This window comes from Taudactylus pleione, unplaced genomic scaffold, assembly GCF_031769625.1.
Source record: "Taudactylus pleione unplaced genomic scaffold, aTauple2 ptg000073l, whole genome shotgun sequence".
Lineage (NCBI taxonomy): Eukaryota > Metazoa > Chordata > Amphibia > Anura > Myobatrachidae > Taudactylus > Taudactylus pleione.
The window spans coordinates 1162860-1187027 of record NW_028284475.1 but is presented as its reverse complement, the minus strand read 5'-3'; the positions used below and the strand labels follow the sequence as shown (position 1 = coordinate 1187027).

The 24168-nt window shown below is 49.1% G+C and overlaps 2 protein-coding genes across 2 annotated transcripts; one reads left to right on the top strand and one right to left on the bottom strand.

Annotated features, from left to right (window-relative positions):
* Positions 1-1618: 1618 nt before the first annotated feature.
* PEX11B (peroxisomal biogenesis factor 11 beta) lies at positions 1619-8610 on the bottom strand. Its single transcript, XM_088467692.1, has 4 exons — positions 8404-8610; positions 4173-4288; positions 3891-4092; positions 1619-3718 (listed from the first exon to the last, which is right to left on the bottom strand). The coding sequence occupies exons 1-4, from the start codon at positions 8457-8459 to the stop codon at positions 3352-3354; spliced, it is 741 nt and encodes a 246-aa protein (XP_088323818.1). The 5' UTR covers positions 8460-8610; the 3' UTR covers positions 1619-3351.
* Positions 8611-8935: 325 nt separating this feature from the next.
* On the top strand, positions 8936-21105 carry LIX1L (limb and CNS expressed 1 like). Its single transcript, XM_088467542.1, has 6 exons — positions 8936-9259; positions 14691-14854; positions 16055-16195; positions 17407-17502; positions 18647-18724; positions 18834-21105. The coding sequence occupies exons 1-6, from the start codon at positions 9010-9012 to the stop codon at positions 19074-19076; spliced, it is 972 nt and encodes a 323-aa protein (XP_088323668.1). The 5' UTR covers positions 8936-9009; the 3' UTR covers positions 19077-21105.
* The last annotated feature ends 3063 nt before the right edge of the window (positions 21106-24168 follow it).

Here is a 24168-nt window from a genome sequence, read left to right as displayed (position 1 = left end):
CTGTCAGAGGGTAGGTGACGGAACAGCAGAGTATGGTACCTGTTAGGGGTAGGTGACGTAACAGCAGAGTATGGTCCCTGTCAGGGGGTAGGTGACAGAACAGCAGAGTATGGTCCCTGTCAGGGGGTAGGTGACAGAACAGCAGAGTATGGTCCCTGTCAGGGGGTAGGTGACAGAACAGAAGAGTATGGTCCCTGTCAGGGGGTAGGTGACAGAACAGCAGAGTATGGTACCTGTTAGGGGGAGGTGACGGAACAGCAGATTATGGTCCCTGTCAGGGGGTAGGTGACGGAACAGCAGAGTATGATCCCTGTCAGGGGGTAGGTGACGGAACAGCAGAGTATGATCCCTGTCAGGGGGTAGGTGACGGAACAGCAGAGTATGATCCCTGTCAGGGGGTAGGTGACGGAACAGCAGAGTATGGTACCTGGTCTTATCAGGCTTCCGCTTCCCGCGATGCCTCCGTCGGATTGATAAAGAAACGGTCTGTATGATAGAATTACTCACATAATCCAAACCCAATGGTGTCACGTACAAGGTCAAGCGGTGCGTTTAGTACATGTGAATAAAAGTATTTATATGCTTCTTAGATAATCAGACCTCAGCTGTGACCAACGCATGAGGAATTGCCTGACAACATGTACGTGTTATTCTGTGTGTTACATAATGGGGTGAATATAAATGAGTGTTTATAACTGGAAACATATGAAACCAGTGCCCTTATTTATAGAGTAACAACAAATATTACCAAACAGCTCCAATCCCCCTAATATCTAAACCATGGGAATAGGGATCACTCACCGCACCTCATCTGTAATACAGGACACATAACGGAGGGGAGACATATATACCCTGCTGTACACATAAACATCTCCTACAGAATAGTCTTATATGAGGGCTCACAATTAGAGTTCGAGGAGTCAACCGATCCATACGGGAAACATCCATGGATTATTGAAAGAGCAAAGAGTAGAGATGGCAGCGCTATTAGTGCCCACAGCGTCAGTAACCATACGCCAAACGCTGCTGACAGGTGGAGACTACAGCCTACTAGGGGCTAAAGAGCGAAACCATACTGCATAGTGAACCAGGTCTCTCATGTCATTGTGTTCTGCGTATGCTCAAAGTGATCACAGGCATGTGCGCTTATTCCGGACCCACGCGTTTCGCACAAATGACATTTCCAACTGAAGAGGCGGAAATGGGAGTGTGGGACCTCAGTAAGGGTGCGTTCATGCAAAGGCGCCAAATGCAGACCACAACTGGCGTCCATCTTCTGGGTGATGGACTCAGTGCGAAACGCGTGAGTATGGTGAATAAGGCAGCTGCTTCTGATTGGCAGAGTGCATCTTTGTGCTCCTCCCAGTTACTGGTATTAGTGTCGGTATCCTAACCCTGTCGGTATCCTGAGTACCGGAATCCCATACCCAACCCGTAAATAAGGACTACAAATCATCCAGACCCATTCTATGAGGTAAACCTTTATCCACCCAGTCAGCGAAGCACATGACCCTCCATATTCCCTGCTTTCAGCGTTATATCACCCTTATCCTTTGTATGCAAGTGGTCGTTTTCTCTATTCACACACACGTGTGCACCAGAAACACCACACAGGAACAAAACTTGAATGTTTAATCTGTGGGCACAAGCCAGGATTATTTACAAAATTACAGCACATTATATACAATTTTCACATAATTAGTCTTTATTTGTACTTGCACAGGTTAGATTCTGCGTCAGAGGCTACAAACCTATTCTCATCGGGGTAAAAACCGCAAAGTCTGTAAACCAACTCCGGCGTTTCTATACCTAGGATTCCGCATACACTACAGACTTTACGGGGCTAATAACGCTGTTACCCTTAGCAACCAGATGTCAGGTTTCATTACACTGACCAGCAAAGTTCTGGTTGGTTTCGATGTCATTCTTCAGTCATCTGGTTGGTTAATTTGGACAACAGTACACCACTCTTTGCATCCAAGTGCGGTATCCGATAGCAACCAAACGGATGACAGATCATGAGCCTGAATAGACCGTTACAAGCAGATATCCGAGTGGGTGTGCTGTAACCCATAGAAACGAACCAAAGTTCCCTGTTTTCACTGGCGTTCCCCTTTATTTTCCCCCCTGCGTGTTATTATCTAGGCATGAACAAAAAGATTTTCATGACCATTTCCTACGTCCCCGCCCGGGAGATTCTATGACGCTTAACGAGTCATCCGGAGCCTCTCGTGGAGAATAAAATGAGACAATTACGGGTTATGTACTTTACTGGTCATTACAACGATCTGATGCTTGCATCCAGTTTTGGAACCTTCCGCATGTTACGTAGATAACTGCAGGTACTGATGCGAGACAGTGATAAGCAGGGTGATCTCCCTACCAATAGGTGACAGCACAATAAGTGATTAATCTGGACGCAGGGGGTACGGTCATCTACACCAAAGGTGACATTTCTTAGTGATTGGGCAGAAGTAGTAATTCAATGCCAGCACGGAGCAGGTGAGCAATACATGGCCATGACGGGGAGTCTCACAAGAGGTTACAGGAAGTCAGATTACAGCAGCTAAATCGCAGGTTTAAGCCTCTTCCTGACAGCATTCATTAGGAAAATCAAATTATATTTGCTGGATACAGTGCACCCCCCCCTGCAGGCTGCAAGAGGTAATTACACACCAATAATGAAAAGCGTATCTGTATTTGTAATGGAGTAAGTCACCTCCTAGAGATCAATGGACATCTGTATTTCCTAGGCCGTCTTCTTGGGTGCTGTAACTCAATCTGAAAACACATCGGGGTTCACACAAATTGTCTAATGCCGATAGAGACCGATAGCTGCACGGGAAGCGTAATTGCCATGTGAGACTTCTCATTCAGACGAGATACATATAATATCATTGTGAAATAACGGTATCAGTGGCACTTTTATAAAATGTAAAATTGTATGTGTGAATTAATACAATGCAGCAGACAATACCCTACACTGGCCGCACACTGTGGGGACATTGTGTGTTGTGAAGATGTCACAGACCTAAGCATGTGAGGTGTCAGCTCAAGCGCCCTAAATTTATCCAGTGACTTTCTCTGCATTGTTACAGCGCCGTCCTGCAACGTATGAAGTACACAAACATCTGGTGACAGCTCCCAGCCACCACTGCGGCCCTCTTGGACATTTCTTGGCTACCGTGACATGTTTCCTATGTGTAATATACACAGCTTCAGGTATAATCATTAAACTAGAACAGACTTTTCATGCTCCCAGCCAGGACAAGCTAATTGCCCAGGAAAATCCGCAAAGGTCTTAAATTAATTAAGATTAATTAAGAAATAAGCACTTAACACCGGCCAACTTCATGGCTTCAGCTTCAGCCAGGGGTGGACGATGGTCAGGATGGACAGTATAGAGGACGTCAGGCCGCACAGCCCCACAAAGCCGGGGTTGGTCTTGTACAGTCCCAACTTGTCCAGGGGGATGAAGAGGTCGCACGCGTTCTTGACCACATCTAGGAGAAGTGGAGGGTTGCTACGAAGGACATGGAGGAGGAGGCGCAGCTGGAGCCCCAGGAGCTGATGTGGTGGTCTATCTCTACAAGAGACTTCCCCGTTCTCTGCTGCGGCTTTAGAAGATGGACGCTTCTGGCCCGTTTCCACCTCCATCAGGAGTTTCAGCTCGTAGAGGTCCCGGCTCAGGTTCATGATGAGGGAGAAGAGGTAATATCTGCAGGTAGGAGACAAAACTTTGTGAGTGCAGAAAACTTATTACAATGGTATACAAACAAAAGAGGGACACGATAAACACCAGGTGGGTGCAAAGGGGGTGAAGACCATGGGAGACGGATAGAACACAACACAGCGGGGGATTGGGAGAGACAAAATCACAGGGGTCCAACCTGAAGGAGCGCTGGCTCCACTTCTCCTGGTCCAACTCCCGGGACAGGCCGGTCTTCCCCAGCCACAGGATGTTGTCGCAGCCAAAATACATGGCTCTGTTGAGGTGGCTCACCGTGATGCAGAACCTCAGGACGACATCCGACAAGTGTATGGCCCGCTTGGCCGACTGCAAGGCGTCTACAGAGTTCCCCAACCGGAACACTATGGAGAAGAAGAGGGCCGATGACTCAGATTGCTAGCTACCGGGGTCTGATTAGGCGCAGGTTTTGGCCACTACTTACACTTCCGGCCCAGGCTCAGGTGCGCCTCCAGCTGTTTGAGAGTTGCAACAAGTTCTGCACTGGCTCCACTTTTCTGCAGAGAGTATCCCAGCAACGTGCAGGCATATTGGGCAGCTCTGCAACAAAGAAGGAAAAAGCTCCAATTATAAAGTCTCTTTACACCAGTGTCACCATCCAACAAAAGTACTATGAGGGGGTCTTTGTTATTAGTCTATCATCAGGTTAAATTACAGTTTACTTAAAACAAAAAAAAGGCTAAAAATATGACACTCCTGCATACAAGAGAGACCATACATCAATATAATGAGACCGGTTCCATAGAGATCCCTTACGTATGGTTTAAACCTGCTAGAGCAGTTATAGTGGGTATCCTGCCCAAAAACAGATCTCGTACACCATCGCCTGGTAATGTAGGTTCAAACTCCAAATCATGAGTTTACCCAGTACCCAAAATATACTCAGTGCTTGCCACTAAGCCCAATCGCGGATCCAGACAGAGGGCCTGATTCAGACCCGCTCGAGAGCGCTCGTAAGCGGGTCGATGGTGCCCTACTGCTCATGACGGAGGGAGCTCCGTCGTGCGCATGCGCGAGACCCGGGGAACGACGGGGAAGCCGCCGCTCCAGGTCTCGCACCAAAGGGGGCGTGCTGTCGATGTTGATTGACAGCGTGCCCTCTTTGGTGGGCGTGCCGGGGGCATGGCTGCCAGACAGAGGAATTCCCATGGGAACGCCTACCGTCTGGGTCCGGCCCCACTGACATCACTAGTGATGTCAGTGGGAGTGATTTTGGCTCTGATAGAGCCAAAATCACTCCAGGGCTTGCGGTCACCGCGACCCTACCGCAGGGTCTCGTCGCAAACCCGATGGTCTTCACCATCGCGACAATCATCATGGACGCTCGCATAAGCTGTGGGTGATAACCCACAGCTATGCGAGCGTCCAAGAGGCCGCTCCAAGTTTAGGTAGGAGAGCCCCGATTCAGAGTGAGCGTTCTGGTCAGCGCGTCCGGCTCTGAATCAGGCCCAGACTGCAATCTGAAATATCAAAATAATGCGTAGAGGGGCTTTCATTAAGTGACTGACCTAAAGAGCTGGCAATTGACGTACAACAGGGATTAAAAGCATAACACACTTCTAATGCTCATACGGTTGTGCAGAAGTAGAATTTGGGAGGGTGGCCAGGAGAAAATAGGGCACACAGAACGTGAAACATGGTCAGTCCCGGCTATCACTGAGCTCCATCGTTACAACACGATCACACGTCTCAGCCACAGAAAGTGAAACAAATGTGAACCGCATGCTTCATGTCTGCACAGAAAGAGGTCCTTGTGCCAGTGCGTGGGAGACGCCGTGGGGACAAACAACACTCGGCGGCGCCGAGACGAATGCGCAGGATGAGACGTATTACCAAACAGAACAGATTTTCTGCATTATCTGTGTCGCTATATTTGTTTATTAGAGGTAAACATTTTACTGACCCATCTTGCGGCTCTACACATTAATAGGCACCGCCAGGCACTGAAGAACAAGGATACAGGGGGGAGCTTTACTGCTGGACGACTGCTGCGGTTTTAGGCAGGGGGCGTGGAGGGCGCGCTGTGCCAGCTAAGTAGGTTCTGTTCCTGTTCAATCAGGTGTCAGATTTGGCACAAAGCTCACGTTCCCTACCCAGCTCTAACCTCTGACATCTGTACAGAGATCAGGTAACATCGGGGCGATTGCCGGGGGGGGAATCCCAAAGTAGAACACACCCTTCATCATTATGTGTGGATTTAAGGATAAATTATTCAATGAAATAATCATACTCTAATTTTAACCTTACAGCGTATTAAATATAATTACTGCAACAATTGGTGGTGACTCAGTAAATACGTCTACTTTTGGCATTAGCGCCACGCCTATTTTTAAAAGTTGCCACGGTTTGAAATCTATTGTACAGCCATCCACGAATGAGGCTCAGACGATCACTGCGATGTAGCATCACAAAGCTTTATTAAGGTCTATCCGGGTGCAGTCTTGCTCAATAGTTCTAGATGAGATTGTAACATAAAGGCCACCACCAAAATGCAGACAGCTGTGCGCAAGCTATCATACCGTTTGGGTACCATTTTGGGGTGGTCTAGAGTGTGTTTGGAGGTATGAGATCATGTCTGAAGGGTAAGTGAGGGCCGTGTGAAGGAATTTTGGAGACAATGTGATATCTGAAGGCAAGTGGGGTACAATTTATAAGTGGGTGTCTGTGTGCTTGTGGAGGCATTCTGAGGCAAGCGGCTGGTTCTGAGTGGCATGAGGTGGAATTTTTGAGCACATAAAACCAAAGTGATTGGGCAACCTGGTCGTTCTGGTGCCAGAGTTTAATTTTTGAAATGAAGGGCAAAGTGCGGCCATTATGAAGGTTGGTGGGCGTCCCGTGTGCTCATTAAAGTAGGTCAGGCTGCCCATCACTGGTTTATGACTCAGATCTTCATAATTGTTAGTTTTCACTTTTAGCTGCAGTTACAAAATAGCAAAAGTCTGAAAAAAAAAATATTCATCAGCCACAAGGAGGCAGAGAGGATCCTGCAAAACTAGTGACAGTATAGATCTCTATACATAAATGAGCACACAAGAAAAACAGTTAAGGCTAATACAAAACAATGCCAGGCAAGGACATGGTTTATACACATAGCTGCATAACACAAGCAGCGGGTGTCAACCATGTGTTAGGTGCCAATTGGGGCATTAGGAGTAAATGATACTATAAGTAGGGGTAGGAGACGCACATGAGGGATGAGGGCCCTGCTCATGAGAACTTACATTCTAAAGGGGAGGGGCAGACAGACAGGGGTGACACAGAGGGGTAGATAGTGAGGAAGGAGCATGGAGCAGTGGGTTAGGATATGTGCTGCGGAATGTGTGTGTATAAGATGACCTGATGTTATGTCAACATTAAGTCCTTCATTCATCTCTCTCTATGACAGAAAATAGATTATGTTTATGTTATTTACATGAGAGATGTACAAAGTAAAGTTCTAGCACTTTAATTATTGTCTGTTACATTTTAGCATCTAAATATATCCAGCTAAAAATGCAGCTTCTGCCATCCTAATACAGTAGTGGATACTTTAGTCCCAGCTGCTGGGTGCCATGCCATGCTCCTGTGAGTGGGTGCTATGCCATGCTCCTGTGAGTGGGTGCATCTCACATGCTAGACCCACCCACAAATGGGTGCAGCCATGCCCTACATGCTGTGGTCCCACAGGATGTTGCTGTATCCGGGCCTAAAATTTCTCTTGGCAGCCCTGGAAGTGACAGGCAGAACAGGAGGAAATGGGGCTTAGCGGTGGGGTAGCAAGGCCATGGAGGCAATACTATATACATCTAACACCTCAAGGAAGATTCCACCCACCTGGTCCCCCTTCCCCATAAAAGACATGACACCCACCTGGGCTCCCCCAGAAAAGATATGACACCCACCTGGGCCCCCCAGAAAAGGCCTTACACCCACCTGGGCTCCCCCAGAAAAGATATGACACCCACCTGGGCCCCCCAGAAAAGGCCTTACACCCACCTGCCCCCCCCCCCCAAGAAAAGGCCTGGGCTCCATTCCACAGTTTGGTGCCTTTTCCAGACAGTAGACACTTCTAAATACTGCAATGGTTCCATCCACCGGGATTTCGGATCTAACTCATTCATACAAGTCCTATTTCATTTCTTATATAATATATTCAGGGTTATTTCTTCCCTCCTGGCTTCAGCCACATACAGTATATCTGCGTTACCATTACAGTATGCAGGGGCATGAGGTAAGGGTCTATCTGGCACCAGTCTGACACTGATGGCAGGGCATGGTGGGACCTCCACAACAGCTGGAGAGACACTTCCTGTAACCTCTGATTATACATTACCCCCACAGTCTAGCAGAGGGCATGCTGAGACTTGTAGTTCCACATTGTCTCCTCTGGGCTATTAACCTCAGGCTGGCAGAGGGCATGCTGAGACTTGTAGTCCAACATTCAGTCACCTCAAGGCCATTAACCACAGGCTGGCAGAGGACATGCTGGGATTTATAGTCCCACATTCTGTCACTTCTGGGCTTTATATTACCGACAGGGGGAACGCTGGGACTTGTAGTCCCACAACAGTTGGAGAGAAACACTCCCTGTCCTCTCTGGGCTATTTTACCCACAGGATGGCAAAGGCCGTACGCTGGGACTTTCAGTCCTACGGCACCAAGTGCATTGGAGTCACCTGATGAGCCGCTCCTTGGCCTGGCTCTGGCCGCTGAACCGGACCCAGGAGTCCATGAGGCCGCCGTGACCCGCTCCAGGTGTAAAGATCACAAATCAGAGCAACACTTCCGGGTAGCAGACTGGGCGCTGCGAGGGTCAAACATAGTGTCAGCGCGAAGCTCCGCCGGGGAGCCGTCACCCAGGTAACCACACAGCGTTATATTCACAGTGCCCGCCCCTCCGTTGACAGCTGATCACAGCAAGTATGAGCCACGCCCGGGGCCACGGAGCCCCGCCTACTATTATGATTGAGGCTGATGACTAGCGAGTTGCTCTCAGCTCCTCCCCCTTCATTCTTTGAGTGACAGATCTTTCTCAATTCCGTTATTCGGCTGGAGCGTTTCCGCCCACTCTGGTAGACAACGCTGGTGATTGGCTGCTGGTGCTCGGCTCCTCCCCTGTTTCAGTTGAGTGACAGCTCAGTCTCCTCAGTCCCGTTATCCGGCCAAGTAAACTACGCCTCTTCTGATCTGTGAGGCTGTTGATTGGCTGGTGGCGCTCGGCTCCTCCTCTCCCGCCGCTGAGTGACAGCTCGGTCCCCTCATCTCAATCCCGTTATTCGGTCATGGAGTCGGTGCGTCCTCAGCGGCTGCAGCCGGGCGTCGGGGCCGGGGTGTCCGGCGGAACACTGCGCTCCCTCAGGCCTGGTGTGACCGGCAGCTCCGCCAACCAGGCCTCGGCTCCTCCTCCCCCTCTAGGCCTGGGGATCCCGGGGGCGCTGGGGCTCGGGAGTCCGGGGAACCCGGCGGTTCTGCGGGAAGCGGTGGAAGCCGTGGTGCGGAGCTTCGCCAAACACACCCAGGGCTACGGCCGAGGTGAGCTCCGAGAGTGGGGGAGGGATACTTAGGGGGGGACATGAGAATACTAAAGGGGGACAGAGGGGGGTTACATGAGATTACTAAAGGGGGACAGAGGGGGGTTACATGAGATTACTACAGGGGGACAGAGGGGGGTTACATGAGATTACTAAAGGGGAACAGAGGGGGGGTTACATGAGATTACTAAAGGGGGACAGAGGGGGGGGGTTACATGAGATTACTAAAGGGGGACAGAGGGGGGTTACATGAGATTACTAAAGGGGAACAGAGGGGGGGTTACATGAGATTACTAAAGGGGGACAGAGGGGGGTTACATGAGATTACTAAAGGGGGACAGAGGGGGGTTACATGAGATTACTACATGGGGATGGAGGGGGGTTACATGAGATTACTACATGGGGATGGAGGGGGTTACATGAGATTACTACATGGGGATGGAGGGGGTTACATGAGATTACTACATGGGGATGGAGGGGGTTACATGAGATTACTACATGGGGATGGAGGGGGTTACATGAGATTACTACAGGGGGACAGAGGGGGGTTTACATGAGATTACTAAAGGGGGGGATTACATGAGATTACTAAAGGGGGACAGAGGGGGGGTTACATGAGATTACTACATGGGGATGGAGGGGGTTACATGAGATTACTACAGGGGGACAGAGGGGGGCTTACATGAGATTACTAAAGGGGGGATTACATGAGATTACTAAAGGGGGACAGAGGGGGGGTTACATGAGATTACTACATGGGGATGTAGGGGGTTACATGATATTACTACGGTAAAACAGAGAGGGGTTGCATGAGATTACGACGGGGGGACGGAGGAGGGTTACATATTACTACAGGGGGACTGAGGAGGGTTATATGAGATTACTACGGGGGGACGGAGGAGGGTTGCATGAGATTATTACGGGGGGATGGAGGGGGTTGCATGAGATTACTACGGGGGGACGGAGGAGGGTTACATATTACTACAGGGGGACTGAGGAGGGATATATGAGATTACTACGGGGGGACGGAGGAGGGTTACATGAGATTACTATGGAGAGACTGGGTGGTTACATAAGATTACTATGGAGAGACGGGGTGGTTACATGAGATTACTATGGAGAGACAGGGGGGTTACATGAGATTACTACAGGGGGGAACGGAGGAGGGATTCAGTGGGGGTTACAGGAGATTACTATGGGGGATCAGTGGGGGTTACAGGAGATTACTATGGGGGATCAGTGGGGGTTACAGGAGATTACTATGGGGGATCAGTGGGGGTTACAGGAGATTACTAAGGGGAGGTTAAAAGAGATTGCTATTACTACAAGAGGGACGGGGGGGTCATATGAGAGTATAACGGGGGTGAAGAGTTACATGAGATTACACTGGGGGGCGGAGGGTCACATGAGATTACTAAAGGGGGATCACAGGAGATTACTATAGGGGGACAGGATTACTACAGGAAAGAAGGTAAAATAAAAAGGATTACTACTGGGGGATAGGCGATTACAAGAGATCACTATGGGGTTTCAGGGTGGGGGGGTTAAAAGATTACCACAGGGGGGTGGGATGTAAACAGAGATTACCACAGGGGGGACGGGCAGGGTTAAAAGGAATGACTACAGGGAGGAATGTGATAAAAAGAGATTACTACAGGGGGGATGGGAGGATTACATTAGATTACTACAGTGAGGATGGGGTTTCAAGGGTCTACTACAGAAGGGATGGTCCATTACAGGGGAGGATGGAGGGGGGAGTTACAAGGTATTAATGCAGTTGGATTGGGGACTATAAGAGTGATACAGAGGAAGGGTAGCTACAAGAGAAGGTAATGGGGTCTACAAGTGATTAATACAGGGGGATGGGGTTACTAGAAATTAAATTATGGGAGCAGATTTTACAAGAGGTTATTATGGAATGAAAAAGGGGATTAGAAGAGATTATTATGGAATGAAAAGGGGATTACAAGAGATTATTATGGAATGAAAAGGGGGGTTACAAGAGATTATTATGGAATGAAAAGCGGGGGTTACAAGAGATTATTATGGAATGAAATGGGGGGTTACAAGAGATTATTATGGAATGAAATGGGGGGTTACAAGAGATTATTATGAAATGGGGGGTTACAAGAGATTATCATGGAATAGGGGGGTTACAAGAGATTATTATGGAATGAAAGGGGGGTTACAAGAAATTATTATTGAATTAAATTGGGCGTTACAAGAGATTATTATGAAATTAAATGGGGGGTTACAAGAGATTATTATGGAATGAAATGGGGAGTTACAAGAGATTATTATGGAATAGGGGGGTTACAAAAGATTATTATGGAATGAAATGGGGGTTACAAGAGATTATTATGGAATGAAAAGGGATTACAAGAGATTATTATGGAATGAAAAGGGGTTTTACAAGAGATTATTATGGAATGAAATGGGGGGTTACAAGAGATTATTATGGAATGAAATGGGGGGTACAAGAGATTATTATGGAATAGGGGGTTACAAAAGATTATTATGGACTGAAATGGGGGGTTACAAGAGATTATTATGGAATGAAAAGGGGGGTTACAAGAGATTATTATGGAATGAAATGGGGGGTTACAAGAGATTATTATGGAATGAAAAGGGGGGTTACAAGAGATTATTATGGAATGAAATGGGGGGGTTACAAGAGATTATTAAGGAAAGAAATGGGGAGTTACAAGAGATTATTATGGAATAGGGGGGTTACAAGAGATTATTATGGAATGAAATGGGGTGTTACAAGAGATTATTATGAAATGGGGGGTTACAAGAGATTATTATGGAATGAAATGGGGTTACAAGAGATTATTATGGAATAGGGGGGTTACAAAAGATTATTATGGAATGAAATGGGGGTTACAAGAGATTATTATGGAATGAAATGGGGGTTACAAGAGATTATTAAGGAATGAAATGGGGGGGTTACAAGAGATTATTATGGAATTAAATGGGGTGTTACAAGAGATTATTATGGAATGAAATGGGGGGTTACAAGAGATTATTATGGAATGAAATGGGGGGTTACAAGAGATTATTAAGGAATGAAATGGGGGGTTACAAGAGATTATTAAGGAATGAAATGGGGGGTTACAAGAGAATAATGTACAATAATCTTCTCTGGAACACACAGGGATTTTGTCGCAGTAATTGGTGAAAAAATGTTTTCTATTTTTACTACTATAGTTTCCAGGTTTATCGCCCACCTAGTTCACTGGTTCTGAACCTTTTATAGCTGGGAGCCGCAGGGTGTTAGCGCTGCATTGTCCTGGCACCCCACAAGAGGACCTTCCTAATAAAACCTTTTGCTTATGTGACAATCTAGTCATAAAACCCATAAACCAGATTCTGTGACTGCATGTGTTTGGGCAACGCTGCCCCCGGAGCCCCCTATTAGCAGCGCAGTAATCTGAGACTCAGGACGGCGATCCCCAGGGGTGCCGTCACCAGGCCAGATGTGGCCAAATAATGTATGGCTAGGAGGAGGAAACGCGTCAGATGTTTAGGATAACCTCCCAAACTGGCACGAAGGTGTCCTGATTAAACCACTGAAATGCGTCCTTAATTACATGTCTCCTTGTTTGTCCTGGATCACTTGTCTGTGGCTCCTTTTTGCCGGCTCACATACAGGCTCTTCTGGCTAAAGCACCAAACAGGGCTCCGAGCCTAATCCAGTTCCCAGCTGCGTAGAGACGTGTTCTGTGTAAGATCAGGCCCGGAGACACTGGGATAATCAGACAAAGCCGCAGAACATCGCACTGCACGCTCTGCCCGGCTGCCATATGTGATCAGTCTGTCCTGGAATCTGCACGCCCCCGTCTGTGACTCAAATGTTTTGGTTGTGTATAAATAAACTTTCCTGCACATGGAAAAGAGACATTACCGCTCTGTCTGTCTATGTACTAAGCCTTTAGTACCAGCCAATCAGCTCCTAATTGTCACTTTACAGGCTGTGTTTTAAAAAAGACAGGTAGGAGCTGATTGGTTGGTACTTTACCTCTCTGCAAGGCTTAGTACATCGATCCCTCAGACCGTGCGCCGCATCACTCCGCTATGGCGTATGCTGCTGCTCATTGTAGAGTCACAGATGCTGATCCTGCATTTTAGTATATTCTAATTATGTCTCTAGCGCGATATGTGATTAAAGCGGACTATTGCCCAAACACTGACGGCAGCTGTTTCCTGAGCATCCACGACAGTGCGGCTCATCAAATTATTAGCGACATCGCCCCAAGTTCCTGGCGTGCTTATAGGCAGAAAATCCTTTGCCTCCGGAAATGGCTGCTTTCACCGAACCCCATTGACGGAGCGCAAAATCGTCTTTACCGCTGTTCTTTTGGCTGTTTAACAAAGCGCATGGTTTTCTGGGGCACGTTGGCGGAGTAGCAGGTGTTTGGGATGGGCGTTGGGCAGAGTGAGATCATTGAAGGGAACCTGCAGGTCCTGTATGTGTATTATACATCTCTTGACAATCGCCGTACGTTTATCGCAGGCACTCTGGCGCTGTACCAGCCCCCGTCACAGCGCCCGAGAGACTGTTCCCCTTTCTGTATAGAAGATCTTCCTTCTGTCACCTCTCAGTCTTCATTCTCCTCTGTAATCTCTAATTATTAATTATCACGGCAATAAGAAGCCTCACCCGGATGTATCCTGCAATGTGTTAGAAGTTTAGTATTCACTAATGCGATCCCTTTCCTTCTTGGTTCGGGGGTCGGCCATGCCATTACGCATGCACAGTTGTCATACCACGCATGTGCGAGCTGCCATTGTCTGGCCTCTCCCGGTAAAAGCAGCTACAACAGCTATCGCTATGTAATATGGAAACTTATTGGGGAGGCTTTTGCAGTCGAAATTAGAGGATGACAGCAGATCTGTCCGACATCAGCTCCCTAGTTACATCCTGGTGGTACCTCGTGTTGGCATGCTCCCCCTGAAAACACCCAGTTATCCCACAATATATACCCGTTCCTGCAGATTTGCGTCAACGTGTTTGTTATACCCTGCCTTTATCAGACCGCCCCTTCTGTCTCGCCTCTCCGGGTGCAGGCTGGTGTCACTGTCTGGGAATGCGGAGAGTGATTTCCCGTAAGATACGCTACGCAGTTTGGCGTAGAACTTGCTCTACATCAGCGACTCTAACACGCGTCTAGTTTGCGGAGGCGGCTCTTGTGAACGGAAAGTAGGGGAGGCATGTCTTTGTAGGCTTGGCGGATTGTTGAGGCACATCGACGTTCCGTGATGCGCATCCACTGAGGCCAGGAGCGTGCGTGGCGAGTCCACCTTCGTATTGTTGTGTCCAGAGCAGCAATAGAACCCCTGATTGGTTGCATCATGTTCCGCCTTTCCTAAGATGTGTCATTCTGATCCTCCTCCACGGCGAGGCCATTAATCTGATATTTCTCCCCCAGTTAACGTGGTGGAAGCGCTACAGGAATTCTGGCAGATGAAGCAGACGCGGGGGGCGGACCTTAAAAATGGAGCCCTGGTGGTTTACGAGATGGTGCCGTCCAACAGTCCGCCGTACGTCTGCTATGTCACCCTGCCTGGGGGCAGCTGTTTTGGGAGCTTCCAGGTACAGTTTTGGATAGGACATCCAGCTAATAGTGTTACCTTATACCGAGATGGGTACAGGGTGGCGACGTTCAAAATCCTGACGCCGGCATCCAGACAGGGTTAGGATACAGACACCTGTCAGTCGGTATCCTAACCCTCCCCCTCTCCATACCCTAACCCCTCTCCATACCCTAACCCCTACCCTAACCCCTCTCCCTACCCTAACCCTCCCCCTCTCCACACTCTAACCCTCCCTCTCTCCCTACCCTAACCCTCCCCCTCTCCCTACCCCTCCCCTCCCCCTCTCCCTCCCCCTCTCCCTCCCCCTCTCCCTCTCCCTCCCCCTAACCCTCTCCCTACCCTAACCCTCTCCCTACCCTAACCCTCTCCCTACCCTAACCCTCTCCCTACCCTCCCCCTCTCCCTACCCTAACCCTCCCCCTCTCCCTACCCTAACCCCCCCCCTCTCCCTACCCTAACCCCCCCCCTCTCCACACCCTAACCCTCCCCCTCTCCCTACTCTAACCTTCCCGATGCCTAAACCTAACCTAGGGTCCCTTTAAATGAGTGTCCTGGTTCTCTGTTGTAAAGTGATGGTTTAATAGATAAATTAAAGCGCTTTCCCACCTACAGGTAACTTTAATTTCCGGGCATGTTCATGCACTTCTGCGGAACAAATAAACACATATGACTGATCATATAAACTCATGGCTAAAACACAAGAGGAGACTGGTAAAAGTTGCACAGGGTTCTGTACAATGAAATAAATGAAAGTCCTCTGGAGGTGGGAAATATTCCCCTGCCCTTTATGCAGTGATTCGCTCCCAGGAGATGGTCATGTGATTGCGCCACGCGTTCCAGTCCCGGTGAGTGGATGTGATTGCGCCACGCGTTACAGTCTCGGTGAGTGGATGTGATTGCGCCATGCGTTCCATTCCCGGTGAGTGGATGTGATTGCGCTACGCGTTCCAGTCCCGGTGAGTGGATGTGATTGCGCTACGCGTTCCAGTCCCGGTGAGTGGATGTGATTGCGCCACGCGTTCCAGTCCCGGTGAGTGGATGTGATTGCGCCACGCGTTCCAGTCCCGGTGAGGGGATGTGATTGCGCCACACGTTACAGTCCCGGTGAGTGGATGTGTGCTCTTTGTCCTGTCTATCACAGGAGCGGAATATCCTCTAACGCTGCCTTTTAATCCTTATCTCCCTTTCTCCTTCCCAGTTCTGTCCAACCAAAGCTGAGGCCAGAAGAAGCGCAGCGAAGATCGCGCTGATGAATTCAGTGTTTAACGAGCACCCTTCCCGCAGGATTACCGATGAGTTCATTGAGAAGAGTGTCTGCGAGGCCCTAGCAACGTTCAATGTAAGGGGGGGATGTAGCTATGCACATAGAGCAGGTTTATTAACGACTGATCATTGCTTCATTGGATGTTGTACAAGTGTCACCATGGTGTTATTAAATGAGGTATCCTTCAGTAACTAGCGACTCCCGTCCCACCTCTCGCAGCTCCATTCTCTGCAGCTATACACTCCCGGCCCACCTCTCGCAGCTCCATTCTCTGCAGCTATACACTCCCGGCCCACCTCTCGCAGCTCCATTCTCTGCAGCTATACACTCCCGGCCCACCTCTCGCAGCTCCATTCTCTGCAGCTATACACTCCCGGCCCACCTCTCGCAGCTCCATTCTCTGCAGCTATACACTCCCGGCCCACCTCTCGCAGCTCCATTCTCTGCAGCTATACACTCCCGGCCCACCTCTCGCAGCTCCATTCTCTGCAGCTATACACTCCCGGCCCACCTCTCGCAGCTCCATTCTCTGCAGCTATACACTCCCGGCCCACCTCTCGCAGCTCCATTCTCTGCAGCTATACACTCCCGGCCCACCTCTCGCAGCTCTATTCTCTGCAGCTATACACTCCCGGCCCACCTCTTGCAGCTCCATTCTCTGCAGCTATACACTCCCGGCCCACCTCTCGCGGCTCCATTCTCTGCAGCTATGCACTCCTGGCCCACCTCTCGCAGCTCCATTCCCTGCAGCTATAGTTTGGGAGATGGGATAAGGATTGCACTGTCCAAAAATAGTCCGCCTTGTATTTTAACATAAGAAAAAAATCTTCTATTGTGGTATTTACTAATGTCCCTAAGCCCTAATTGTGCCAGTTATGGGAAACGTGCCCTACACCCCTGTACAAGTTTCTGTAACAATGACGGTTATATGGTGGAATGTGTTTATCCATCAGTCTGCAAGCGCTAGGAGCCTATTCCCCAGAGCATTCCGCCGCGTCTTCTGTCCCTTCAAATGCTGCAGAAATAAATATTCTGAAAAATGACAGAAGCGCTGGCTTAATGCTAGCATCTCCAGATCTGACTTCTATTAATATAACTCGCAGGGTTTCTGGGGCTGGTTAGTGCAAGCTCTGTGTGACGTCTCACTTCTCCATCTGGGCCAATCTCCTTCTCATTCTATTTGTGTTCTCATCGATTAAAAGCAGATGATCCTGCCCGTGTTGTGTGACTGTGCGCAGATGTTCCCTGCAGGACGTTCATGGTTCTGTTGTTATTGTTCTTTTCAGGGTAATCGGGAGGAAGCAGATAACCCCAATACAGGAATCGGAGCTTTTCGCTTTATGCTGGAGTCCAACAAGGGAAAATCCATGCTCGAGTTTCAGGTACAGGTTGCTGGTGTCCTGTGTGTCTGGATGCTGTCACTAGAGGGCGCTGCTGAGCAGTTAATGTCTATGCCTCATCAGGTGGATGGAAGGCAGTTGTGTATAATTTAGTGCGTTAAAGGGCTCACTTAGGCCTCAGTTGGACGCAGTGTCAGTGCCTCACGCATGGTGCAATTGGGCGGCCGATATGCCGGCTCCTCCACCCGCAGAGCACTGCATGGGATCACATATCGCATATCCAGATCGACTGAACCTGCAGTAAGATCTGGCTGTGCGATGTACAACCCCACGGGTGCGCTCTGTACGATATCATGCCCATACACGGTACAGATCGGCTGCTTTATCGCACCATCTATGGGCACCTTTAGTTGCATTTAATTCCGGGACAAGTCCATTTTTTCCATTGGATGTATAATTCTAACGTGTTTTACTTTTTTTTTTTTTTTAATTATTTATTTTTTTATTTTAAAGTCATAGTGGCGCAAATGTATCTGCCTCGCGTGCATATGCAGAGTTGGACGCATGTATGGACCCACACGACCCCTATCCTTGCGCTTGTTCAGTCTCTCTTATTATCAGCACACGCTTTGCAGCAGCCTCAGGCGGTATAGGTGTCATTCTTTCAGCATGTTTGACTGACAGCTGGAAAACACATGAGCGCCATCATGCAAAATAATTATTCAAACAAGTCACCAACCCCAGTATGTCCCTGACGTTACATAAAGACATTATTGGGTATAATAGGAGTGAACGTCATTGATGCGTGGTGGGTGGGATCTGTCTGAGCCGTTGTATGCTGTAAGAGTCATCGCTTATGGAGGTTGCTGGGGTATAAGGATGTTTTGCAGTATTATGTCTTACACGTATTGCTTGTATATCTCCTTTATTATAGAAGGAAGGGAGCTATATTTAATATTACATAGGTTCAACCATACATATTTACAAGTTCGGTGTCCTCTCCTTATCCCCCCCCCTCTATGCTCTGTACTCTAACTGCCCCACTGCTGAGAGCTTCCTATCCATGTGAATAGAGAGGGGAAAAGTAAACCGGCCGGTGGTCACCTCCTCTGGGAATGTATCCTAAAGTCTCTCCACCTGCTGTCACCAGATGAATGTGACCTCCCGTCTGTCTGTGTGTCTCTAGGAGCTGATGACCGTCTTCCAACTCCTGCACTGGAACGGCAGCCTTAAAGCCATGAGAGAACGCCAGTGCTCCCGCCAGGTAGGGCCTTTGCCTGCTGTTGGGTCACTGTGCATGTATATTGCACACTGGGAGGTGGGGGGTTCTTGTGTATGGTACTAATGACTATACCCCCGTGTGTCTTGTCCAGGAGGTGCTGGCTCACTACTCTCACCGGGCGCTGGACGATGACATGAGGAACCAGATGGCCATGGACTGGGTCAATCGGGAGCAGGACTATCCAGGGACCCTTACCAGAGAGCTGGCATCCACAGAGAGGCAGCTGGACGAGGCTCGGCTAGCCGGGAAGGAGCTGCGCTACCACAAGGAGAAGAAAGATATCCTGATGCTGGCTGCTGGCCAGTTGGGGAACATACACTCCTCCAACTGCTAGGCCAGGCCGCGTACCCACTTAATGTGATTGGCGACAAGACAGCTGCTCCCATAGCTTACAGTGTACAGCGCTCTGGAAACCTCACCGGCGCCATCTAGTGTGCACAGAGCAGAAAACATGCGAAGATTTTCTTAGTGTGAAAGAGACTTGTCAGGTGAAGGACTATTCGTGTTACTGAAGAAGAGACCTCTGAGGTTTCTGAAACTGTACACTGTAAGTTCCTCCACCATGCAGTATTACATCCTGCAAATGCGGGGATCAGGAGAATATCAACAAGCAAAGTTCCAGGTTTACAGCCATTTTCAGGGCAGGGTTGCAGTCAAACAATTGGTGAGACCGGGCTCACTTCTTGTTGTCGCCATTCACAGTGCCTGACACTCCGAATGCATCTAACGAAACACTCAGAAGTATCTCGTGTAAACTTCCACAGATATTACACCTTTGCACATTTCCTTTGCACGAGTGCGCCCTGTACAGCTGTTTTTAAACACTAGCGCTCTGTGCGTCTTTTATCTGTTTTTATATATATATATAAATATATTTTCTATATTTTGATAGCCACGGTAAATCGCATCCTGCAGTTTGACGCTCCTGTCCCCTGCAAGGCTGTGACGTTATTGAATGCGATTTTCCAGCTTCCTTTTTAACAGTTTTTTTTTACAAAACGTAGCTTTCTAGGACAATGGTTTGTTTTACATCTATAACTGCCATAGAGATCGTGCGCTGCATCAGAAAATGTGGTGTAGCTTGGGCTGGGGACTGTTGAGGCAGCGTCTAGCATAGGGGGTAGATCGCACCCAGTGACTTAAAGGGGCATTACACTGGAGAATCACTTACTGAGCGACCTGTCTCTTCTGGTTTAGTAAAACGAGGTTCCTCCCATCTGTGAGAGTCATGACACCAGTACGTTCCCGAGGCAGGTCCTCCCACCCTACAGTTCTATTGTACATTACTGTGGTACTTTTAGCGTGTCATTATCCTATTATCCTTGCTGAGTATGATGGGGGGGGCACGCAGTGGAAATAATGGGTAATTATAAAAAAAACGGCTTATGGTAAAGTTGCGGCTGCTGCATAAACGGTGGAACAGAGTCCATAAGGGTGATCCGTATGTTCCAAAATAAATGTTGAACCGACTGTAAAATATGGAGGTAACCTTATTTTATTCAAATGGAAGAGCATTACAGATAATACATATGGAGATAAAATAGTAACCTTGCCACACAATGCCAATACAACAACATTCAGTATAATAAGTTAGAAAATGTTCTTTATTCATATATACAAGTATAGCATGAGCACAAGTAAAGACAATTGGTGCAGCTAGAAGCTAAGATCTGCACAGACCAATGATTCTTTTCAGTCAGGACTCTAGAATGGGATTTACCCAGAAGGAAATCCCCTCTTAAAGTGCATCCGGTACCTAGACACAGTCCAGGCAGCCATGTTGTGGGCGGAGTTAATATTTTGAAGGGCATAGCCTATCTGCTGCGACGTCACATAGGACACCGCCGTTTTGACAGATGCTGCGTTATAGGAATACCGCCTCTCGGCTCCCTAGGCAGTGGCGTCAGGTCGCTGGATATTACTCATCAAGGTAACTGGTTCGTGACTTGGTTTAGGCCTCATGAGGTCTGCCTCATGGTCAGCGTTTCCAAATCACACATTTCATCGGTTTCCTTTAATGCCAGTCTTTAAAAGAAGGCCGGGGAATTGAGATCTCTGGGCCGGGGAATGGAGATCTCTGGTGGGTGTGGTACCAGCCATTCTTGTGTGTGACATTATCCGTGAGAATATTTTATATAGCTGAAAGAAGCAATATTTCAGTCCGCTGCCCGAAGCGGGGGCTGGAAACAGTACAGTATATTCTTGTAAAAAGTACTTTGTTTTTATATATATCTTATCTAAACTTCTTACTACCTAACTAGGTCTCCACGACTGGTACTGGACCAATATCCTGTGTTTTGTATCAATGCTCGCAGCTGTTTTTATTGCAATATATGCAAATTAAAAAAAAACATTTCTGAGAAGTCCGGTCCTGTGTGTGATTACTTCCCTGTGGCTGCAGTGACAGGATGAGGCTTCAGTGAGCGTTTCTGCCTTAATCCAAAAGTTATAAAGGCATCTATTTACATGGAACTCGCCACATACACCAGTGTTTCCCTATACCAGTACTCAGGGAGTGAGCCTCAGAGGACGAGGGCACCTGGAGCGAAGTCTTGGGGGTGAGCGTGAGAGGAAGTCACCAGGATGGTGGAGAGGTGGCTGTCAGGAGGAGCTGAGCGGAAGGGAGAGAGCGAGTTCCTGATGATGGGGACACTCTGGTCTTATAATATTCAATAATACTCCACACAGGTCATCCTTGTGTTAATGTTTGGGGTTTATTCAACCTGTCTTCAGGTAATCAGTGTGGCTGCTTTGTGTGAGACTCTTAGGCCCAAAAGCTCATTTGTAAGTAATATCAATGCCACAATATCTCTTCATACGTCCCTGACAGACCATGCTTTCAGGATTTCCTTCGCCAGGCACATGATGCTTAATCTAATAGACAGGAAAAGCAACACTCCTCCCCCCCCCGTCAATGGTGAGGATTGGTCTCCGAGCAACATATTTTCGCTCCCTTGTGATGGACTAGGCAAAAAGCATTGGGCAGCGCCACGAACAAGCGCTGACACGAGGTGCCCAGGTGCTATAGGCTATTTACACCAAGCCTTATATCCGAGGAGTATTAGGAGTCTATGGGGTGATAATAGCAGTCGGTACTAGCATAGGAGCAGACGCAGGACTACACCAAGCGACACGTAGTGTGATGGTGGCCACATAGCCTACAGGGCATTAATGTGATAACCACTCTCTCAGCCACAACACATAGCCTACAGGTCATTAATGTGATAACCACTCTCCCAGCCACAAGCACTAGCCCATGTCTTATGGAGTATAACCCCCAGCAGCTCCACTCTCCCAGCCACAAGCACTAGCCCATGTGTTATGGAGTATAACCCCCAGCAGCTCCTCTCTCCCAGCCACAAGCACTAGCCCATGTGTTATGGAGTATAACCCCCAGCAGCTCCTCTCTCCCAGCCACAAGCACTAGCCCATGTGTTATGGAGTATAACCCCCAGCAGCTCCTCTCTCCCAGCCACAAGCACTAGCCCATGTGTTATGGAGTATAATCCCCAGCAGCTCCTCTCTCCCAGCCACAAGCACTAGCCCATGTGTTATGGAGTATAACCCCCAGCAGCTCCTCTCTCCCAGCCACAAGCACTAGCCCATGTGTTATGGAGTATAACCCCCAGCAGCTCCACTCTCCCAGCCACAAGCACTAGCCCATGTGTTATGGAGTATAACCCCCAGCAGCTCCACTCTCCCAGCCACAAGCACTAGCCCATGTGTTATGGAGTATAACCCCCAGCAGCTCCTCTCTCCCAGCCACAAGCACCAGCCCATGTGCTATGGAGTATAACCCCCAGCAGCTCCACTCTCCCAGCCACAAGCACTAGCCCATGTGTTATGGAGTATAACCCCCAGCAGCTCCTCTCTCCCAGCCACAAGCACCAGCCCATGTGCTATGGAGTATAACCCCCAGCAGCTCCACTCTCCCAGCCACAAGCACTAGCCCATGTGTTATGGAGTATAACCCCCAGCAGCTCCTCTCTCCCAGCCACAAGCACCAGCCCATGTGCTATGGAGTATAACCCCCAGCAGCTCCACTCTCCCAGCCACAAGCACTAGCCCATGTGTTATGGAGTATAACCCCCAGCAGCTCCATTCTCCCAGCCACAAGCACCAGCCCATGTGCTATGGAGTATAACCCCCAGCAGCTCCTCTCTCCCAGCCACAAGCACCAGCCCATGTGCTATGGAGTATAACCCCCAGCAGCTCCACTCTCCCAGCCACAAGCACCAGCCCATGTGCTATGGAGTATAACCCCCAGCAGCTCCTCTCTCCCAGCCACAAGCACTAGCCCATGTGTTATGGAGTATAACCCCCAGCAGCTCCTCTCTCCCAGCCACAAGCACTAGCCCATGTCTTATGGAGTATAACCCCCAGCAGCTCCACTCTCCCAGCCACAAGCACTAGCCCATGTGTTATGGAGTATAACCCCCAGCAGCTCCTCTCTCCCAGCCACAAGCACTAGCCCATGTGTTATGGAGTATAACCCCCAGCAGCTCCTCTCTCCCAGCCACAAGCACTAGCCCATGTGTTATGGAGTATAATCCCCAGCAGCTCCTCTCTCCCAGCCACAAGCACTAGCCCATGTGTTATGGAGTATAACCCCCAGCAGCTCCTCTCTCCCAGCCACAAGCACTAGCCCATGTGTTATGGAGTATAACCCCCAGCAGCTCCACTCTCCCAGCCACAAGCACTAGCCCATGTGTTATGGAGTATAACCCCCAGCAGCTCCACTCTCCCAGCCACAAGCACTAGCCCATGTGTTATGGAGTATAACCCCCAGCAGCTCCTCTCTCCCAGCCACAAGCACCAGCCCATGTGCTATGGAGTATAACCCCCAGCAGCTCCTCTCTCCCAGCCACAAGCACTAGCCCATGTGTTATGGAGTATAACCCCCAGCAGCTCCTCTCTCCCAGCCACAAGCACCAGCCCATGTGCTATGGAGTATAACCCCCAGCAGCTCCACTCTCCCAGCCACAAGCACTAGCCCATGTGTTATGGAGTATAACCCCCAGCAGCTCCTCTCTCCCAGCCACAAGCACCAGCCCATGTGCTATGGAGTATAACCCCCAGCAGCTCCACTCTCCCAGCCACAAGCACTAGCCCATGTGTTATGGAGTATAACCCCCAGCAGCTCCACTCTCCCAGCCACAAGCACCAGCCCATGTGCTATGGAGTATAACCCCCAGCAGCTCCTCTCTCCCAGCCACAAGCACCAGCCCATGTGCTATGGAGTATAACCCCCAGCAGCTCCTCCCAGCCACAAGCACCAGCCCATGTGCTATGGAGTATAACCCCCAGCAGCTCATACATGAAGATCAGGTTACTGTACTTGTAATAAGTGGGAAAAACAGAGACAGAGAGAGTTCAGTCTCTATATAAAGGTCCCAGCTCTTGCTGCTGTGACCCCTACAAGATGG

Excerpts from the sequence above, each read along its gene's own strand:
- PEX11B (XM_088467692.1), bottom strand. The coding sequence starts at position 8,459 with ATGGACTCCTGGGTCCGGTTCAGCGGCCAGAGCCAGGCCAAGGAGCGG. Across the intron at positions 4,093-4,172 it reads CCTGAGCCTGGGCCGGAAGT|TGTTCCGGTTGGGGAACTCT; the intron begins GTAAGTAGTGGC and ends TCTTCTCCATAG. Across the intron at positions 3,719-3,890 it reads TGGAGCCAGCGCTCCTTCAG|ATATTACCTCTTCTCCCTCA; the intron begins GTTGGACCCCTG and ends TCCTACCTGCAG.
- LIX1L (XM_088467542.1), top strand. The coding sequence starts at position 9,010 with ATGGAGTCGGTGCGTCCTCAGCGGCTGCAGCCGGGCGTCGGGGCCGGG. Across the intron at positions 9,260-14,690 it reads CACCCAGGGCTACGGCCGAG|TTAACGTGGTGGAAGCGCTA; the intron begins GTGAGCTCCGAG and ends TTTCTCCCCCAG. Across the intron at positions 14,855-16,054 it reads GCTGTTTTGGGAGCTTCCAG|TTCTGTCCAACCAAAGCTGA; the intron begins GTACAGTTTTGG and ends TCTCCTTCCCAG.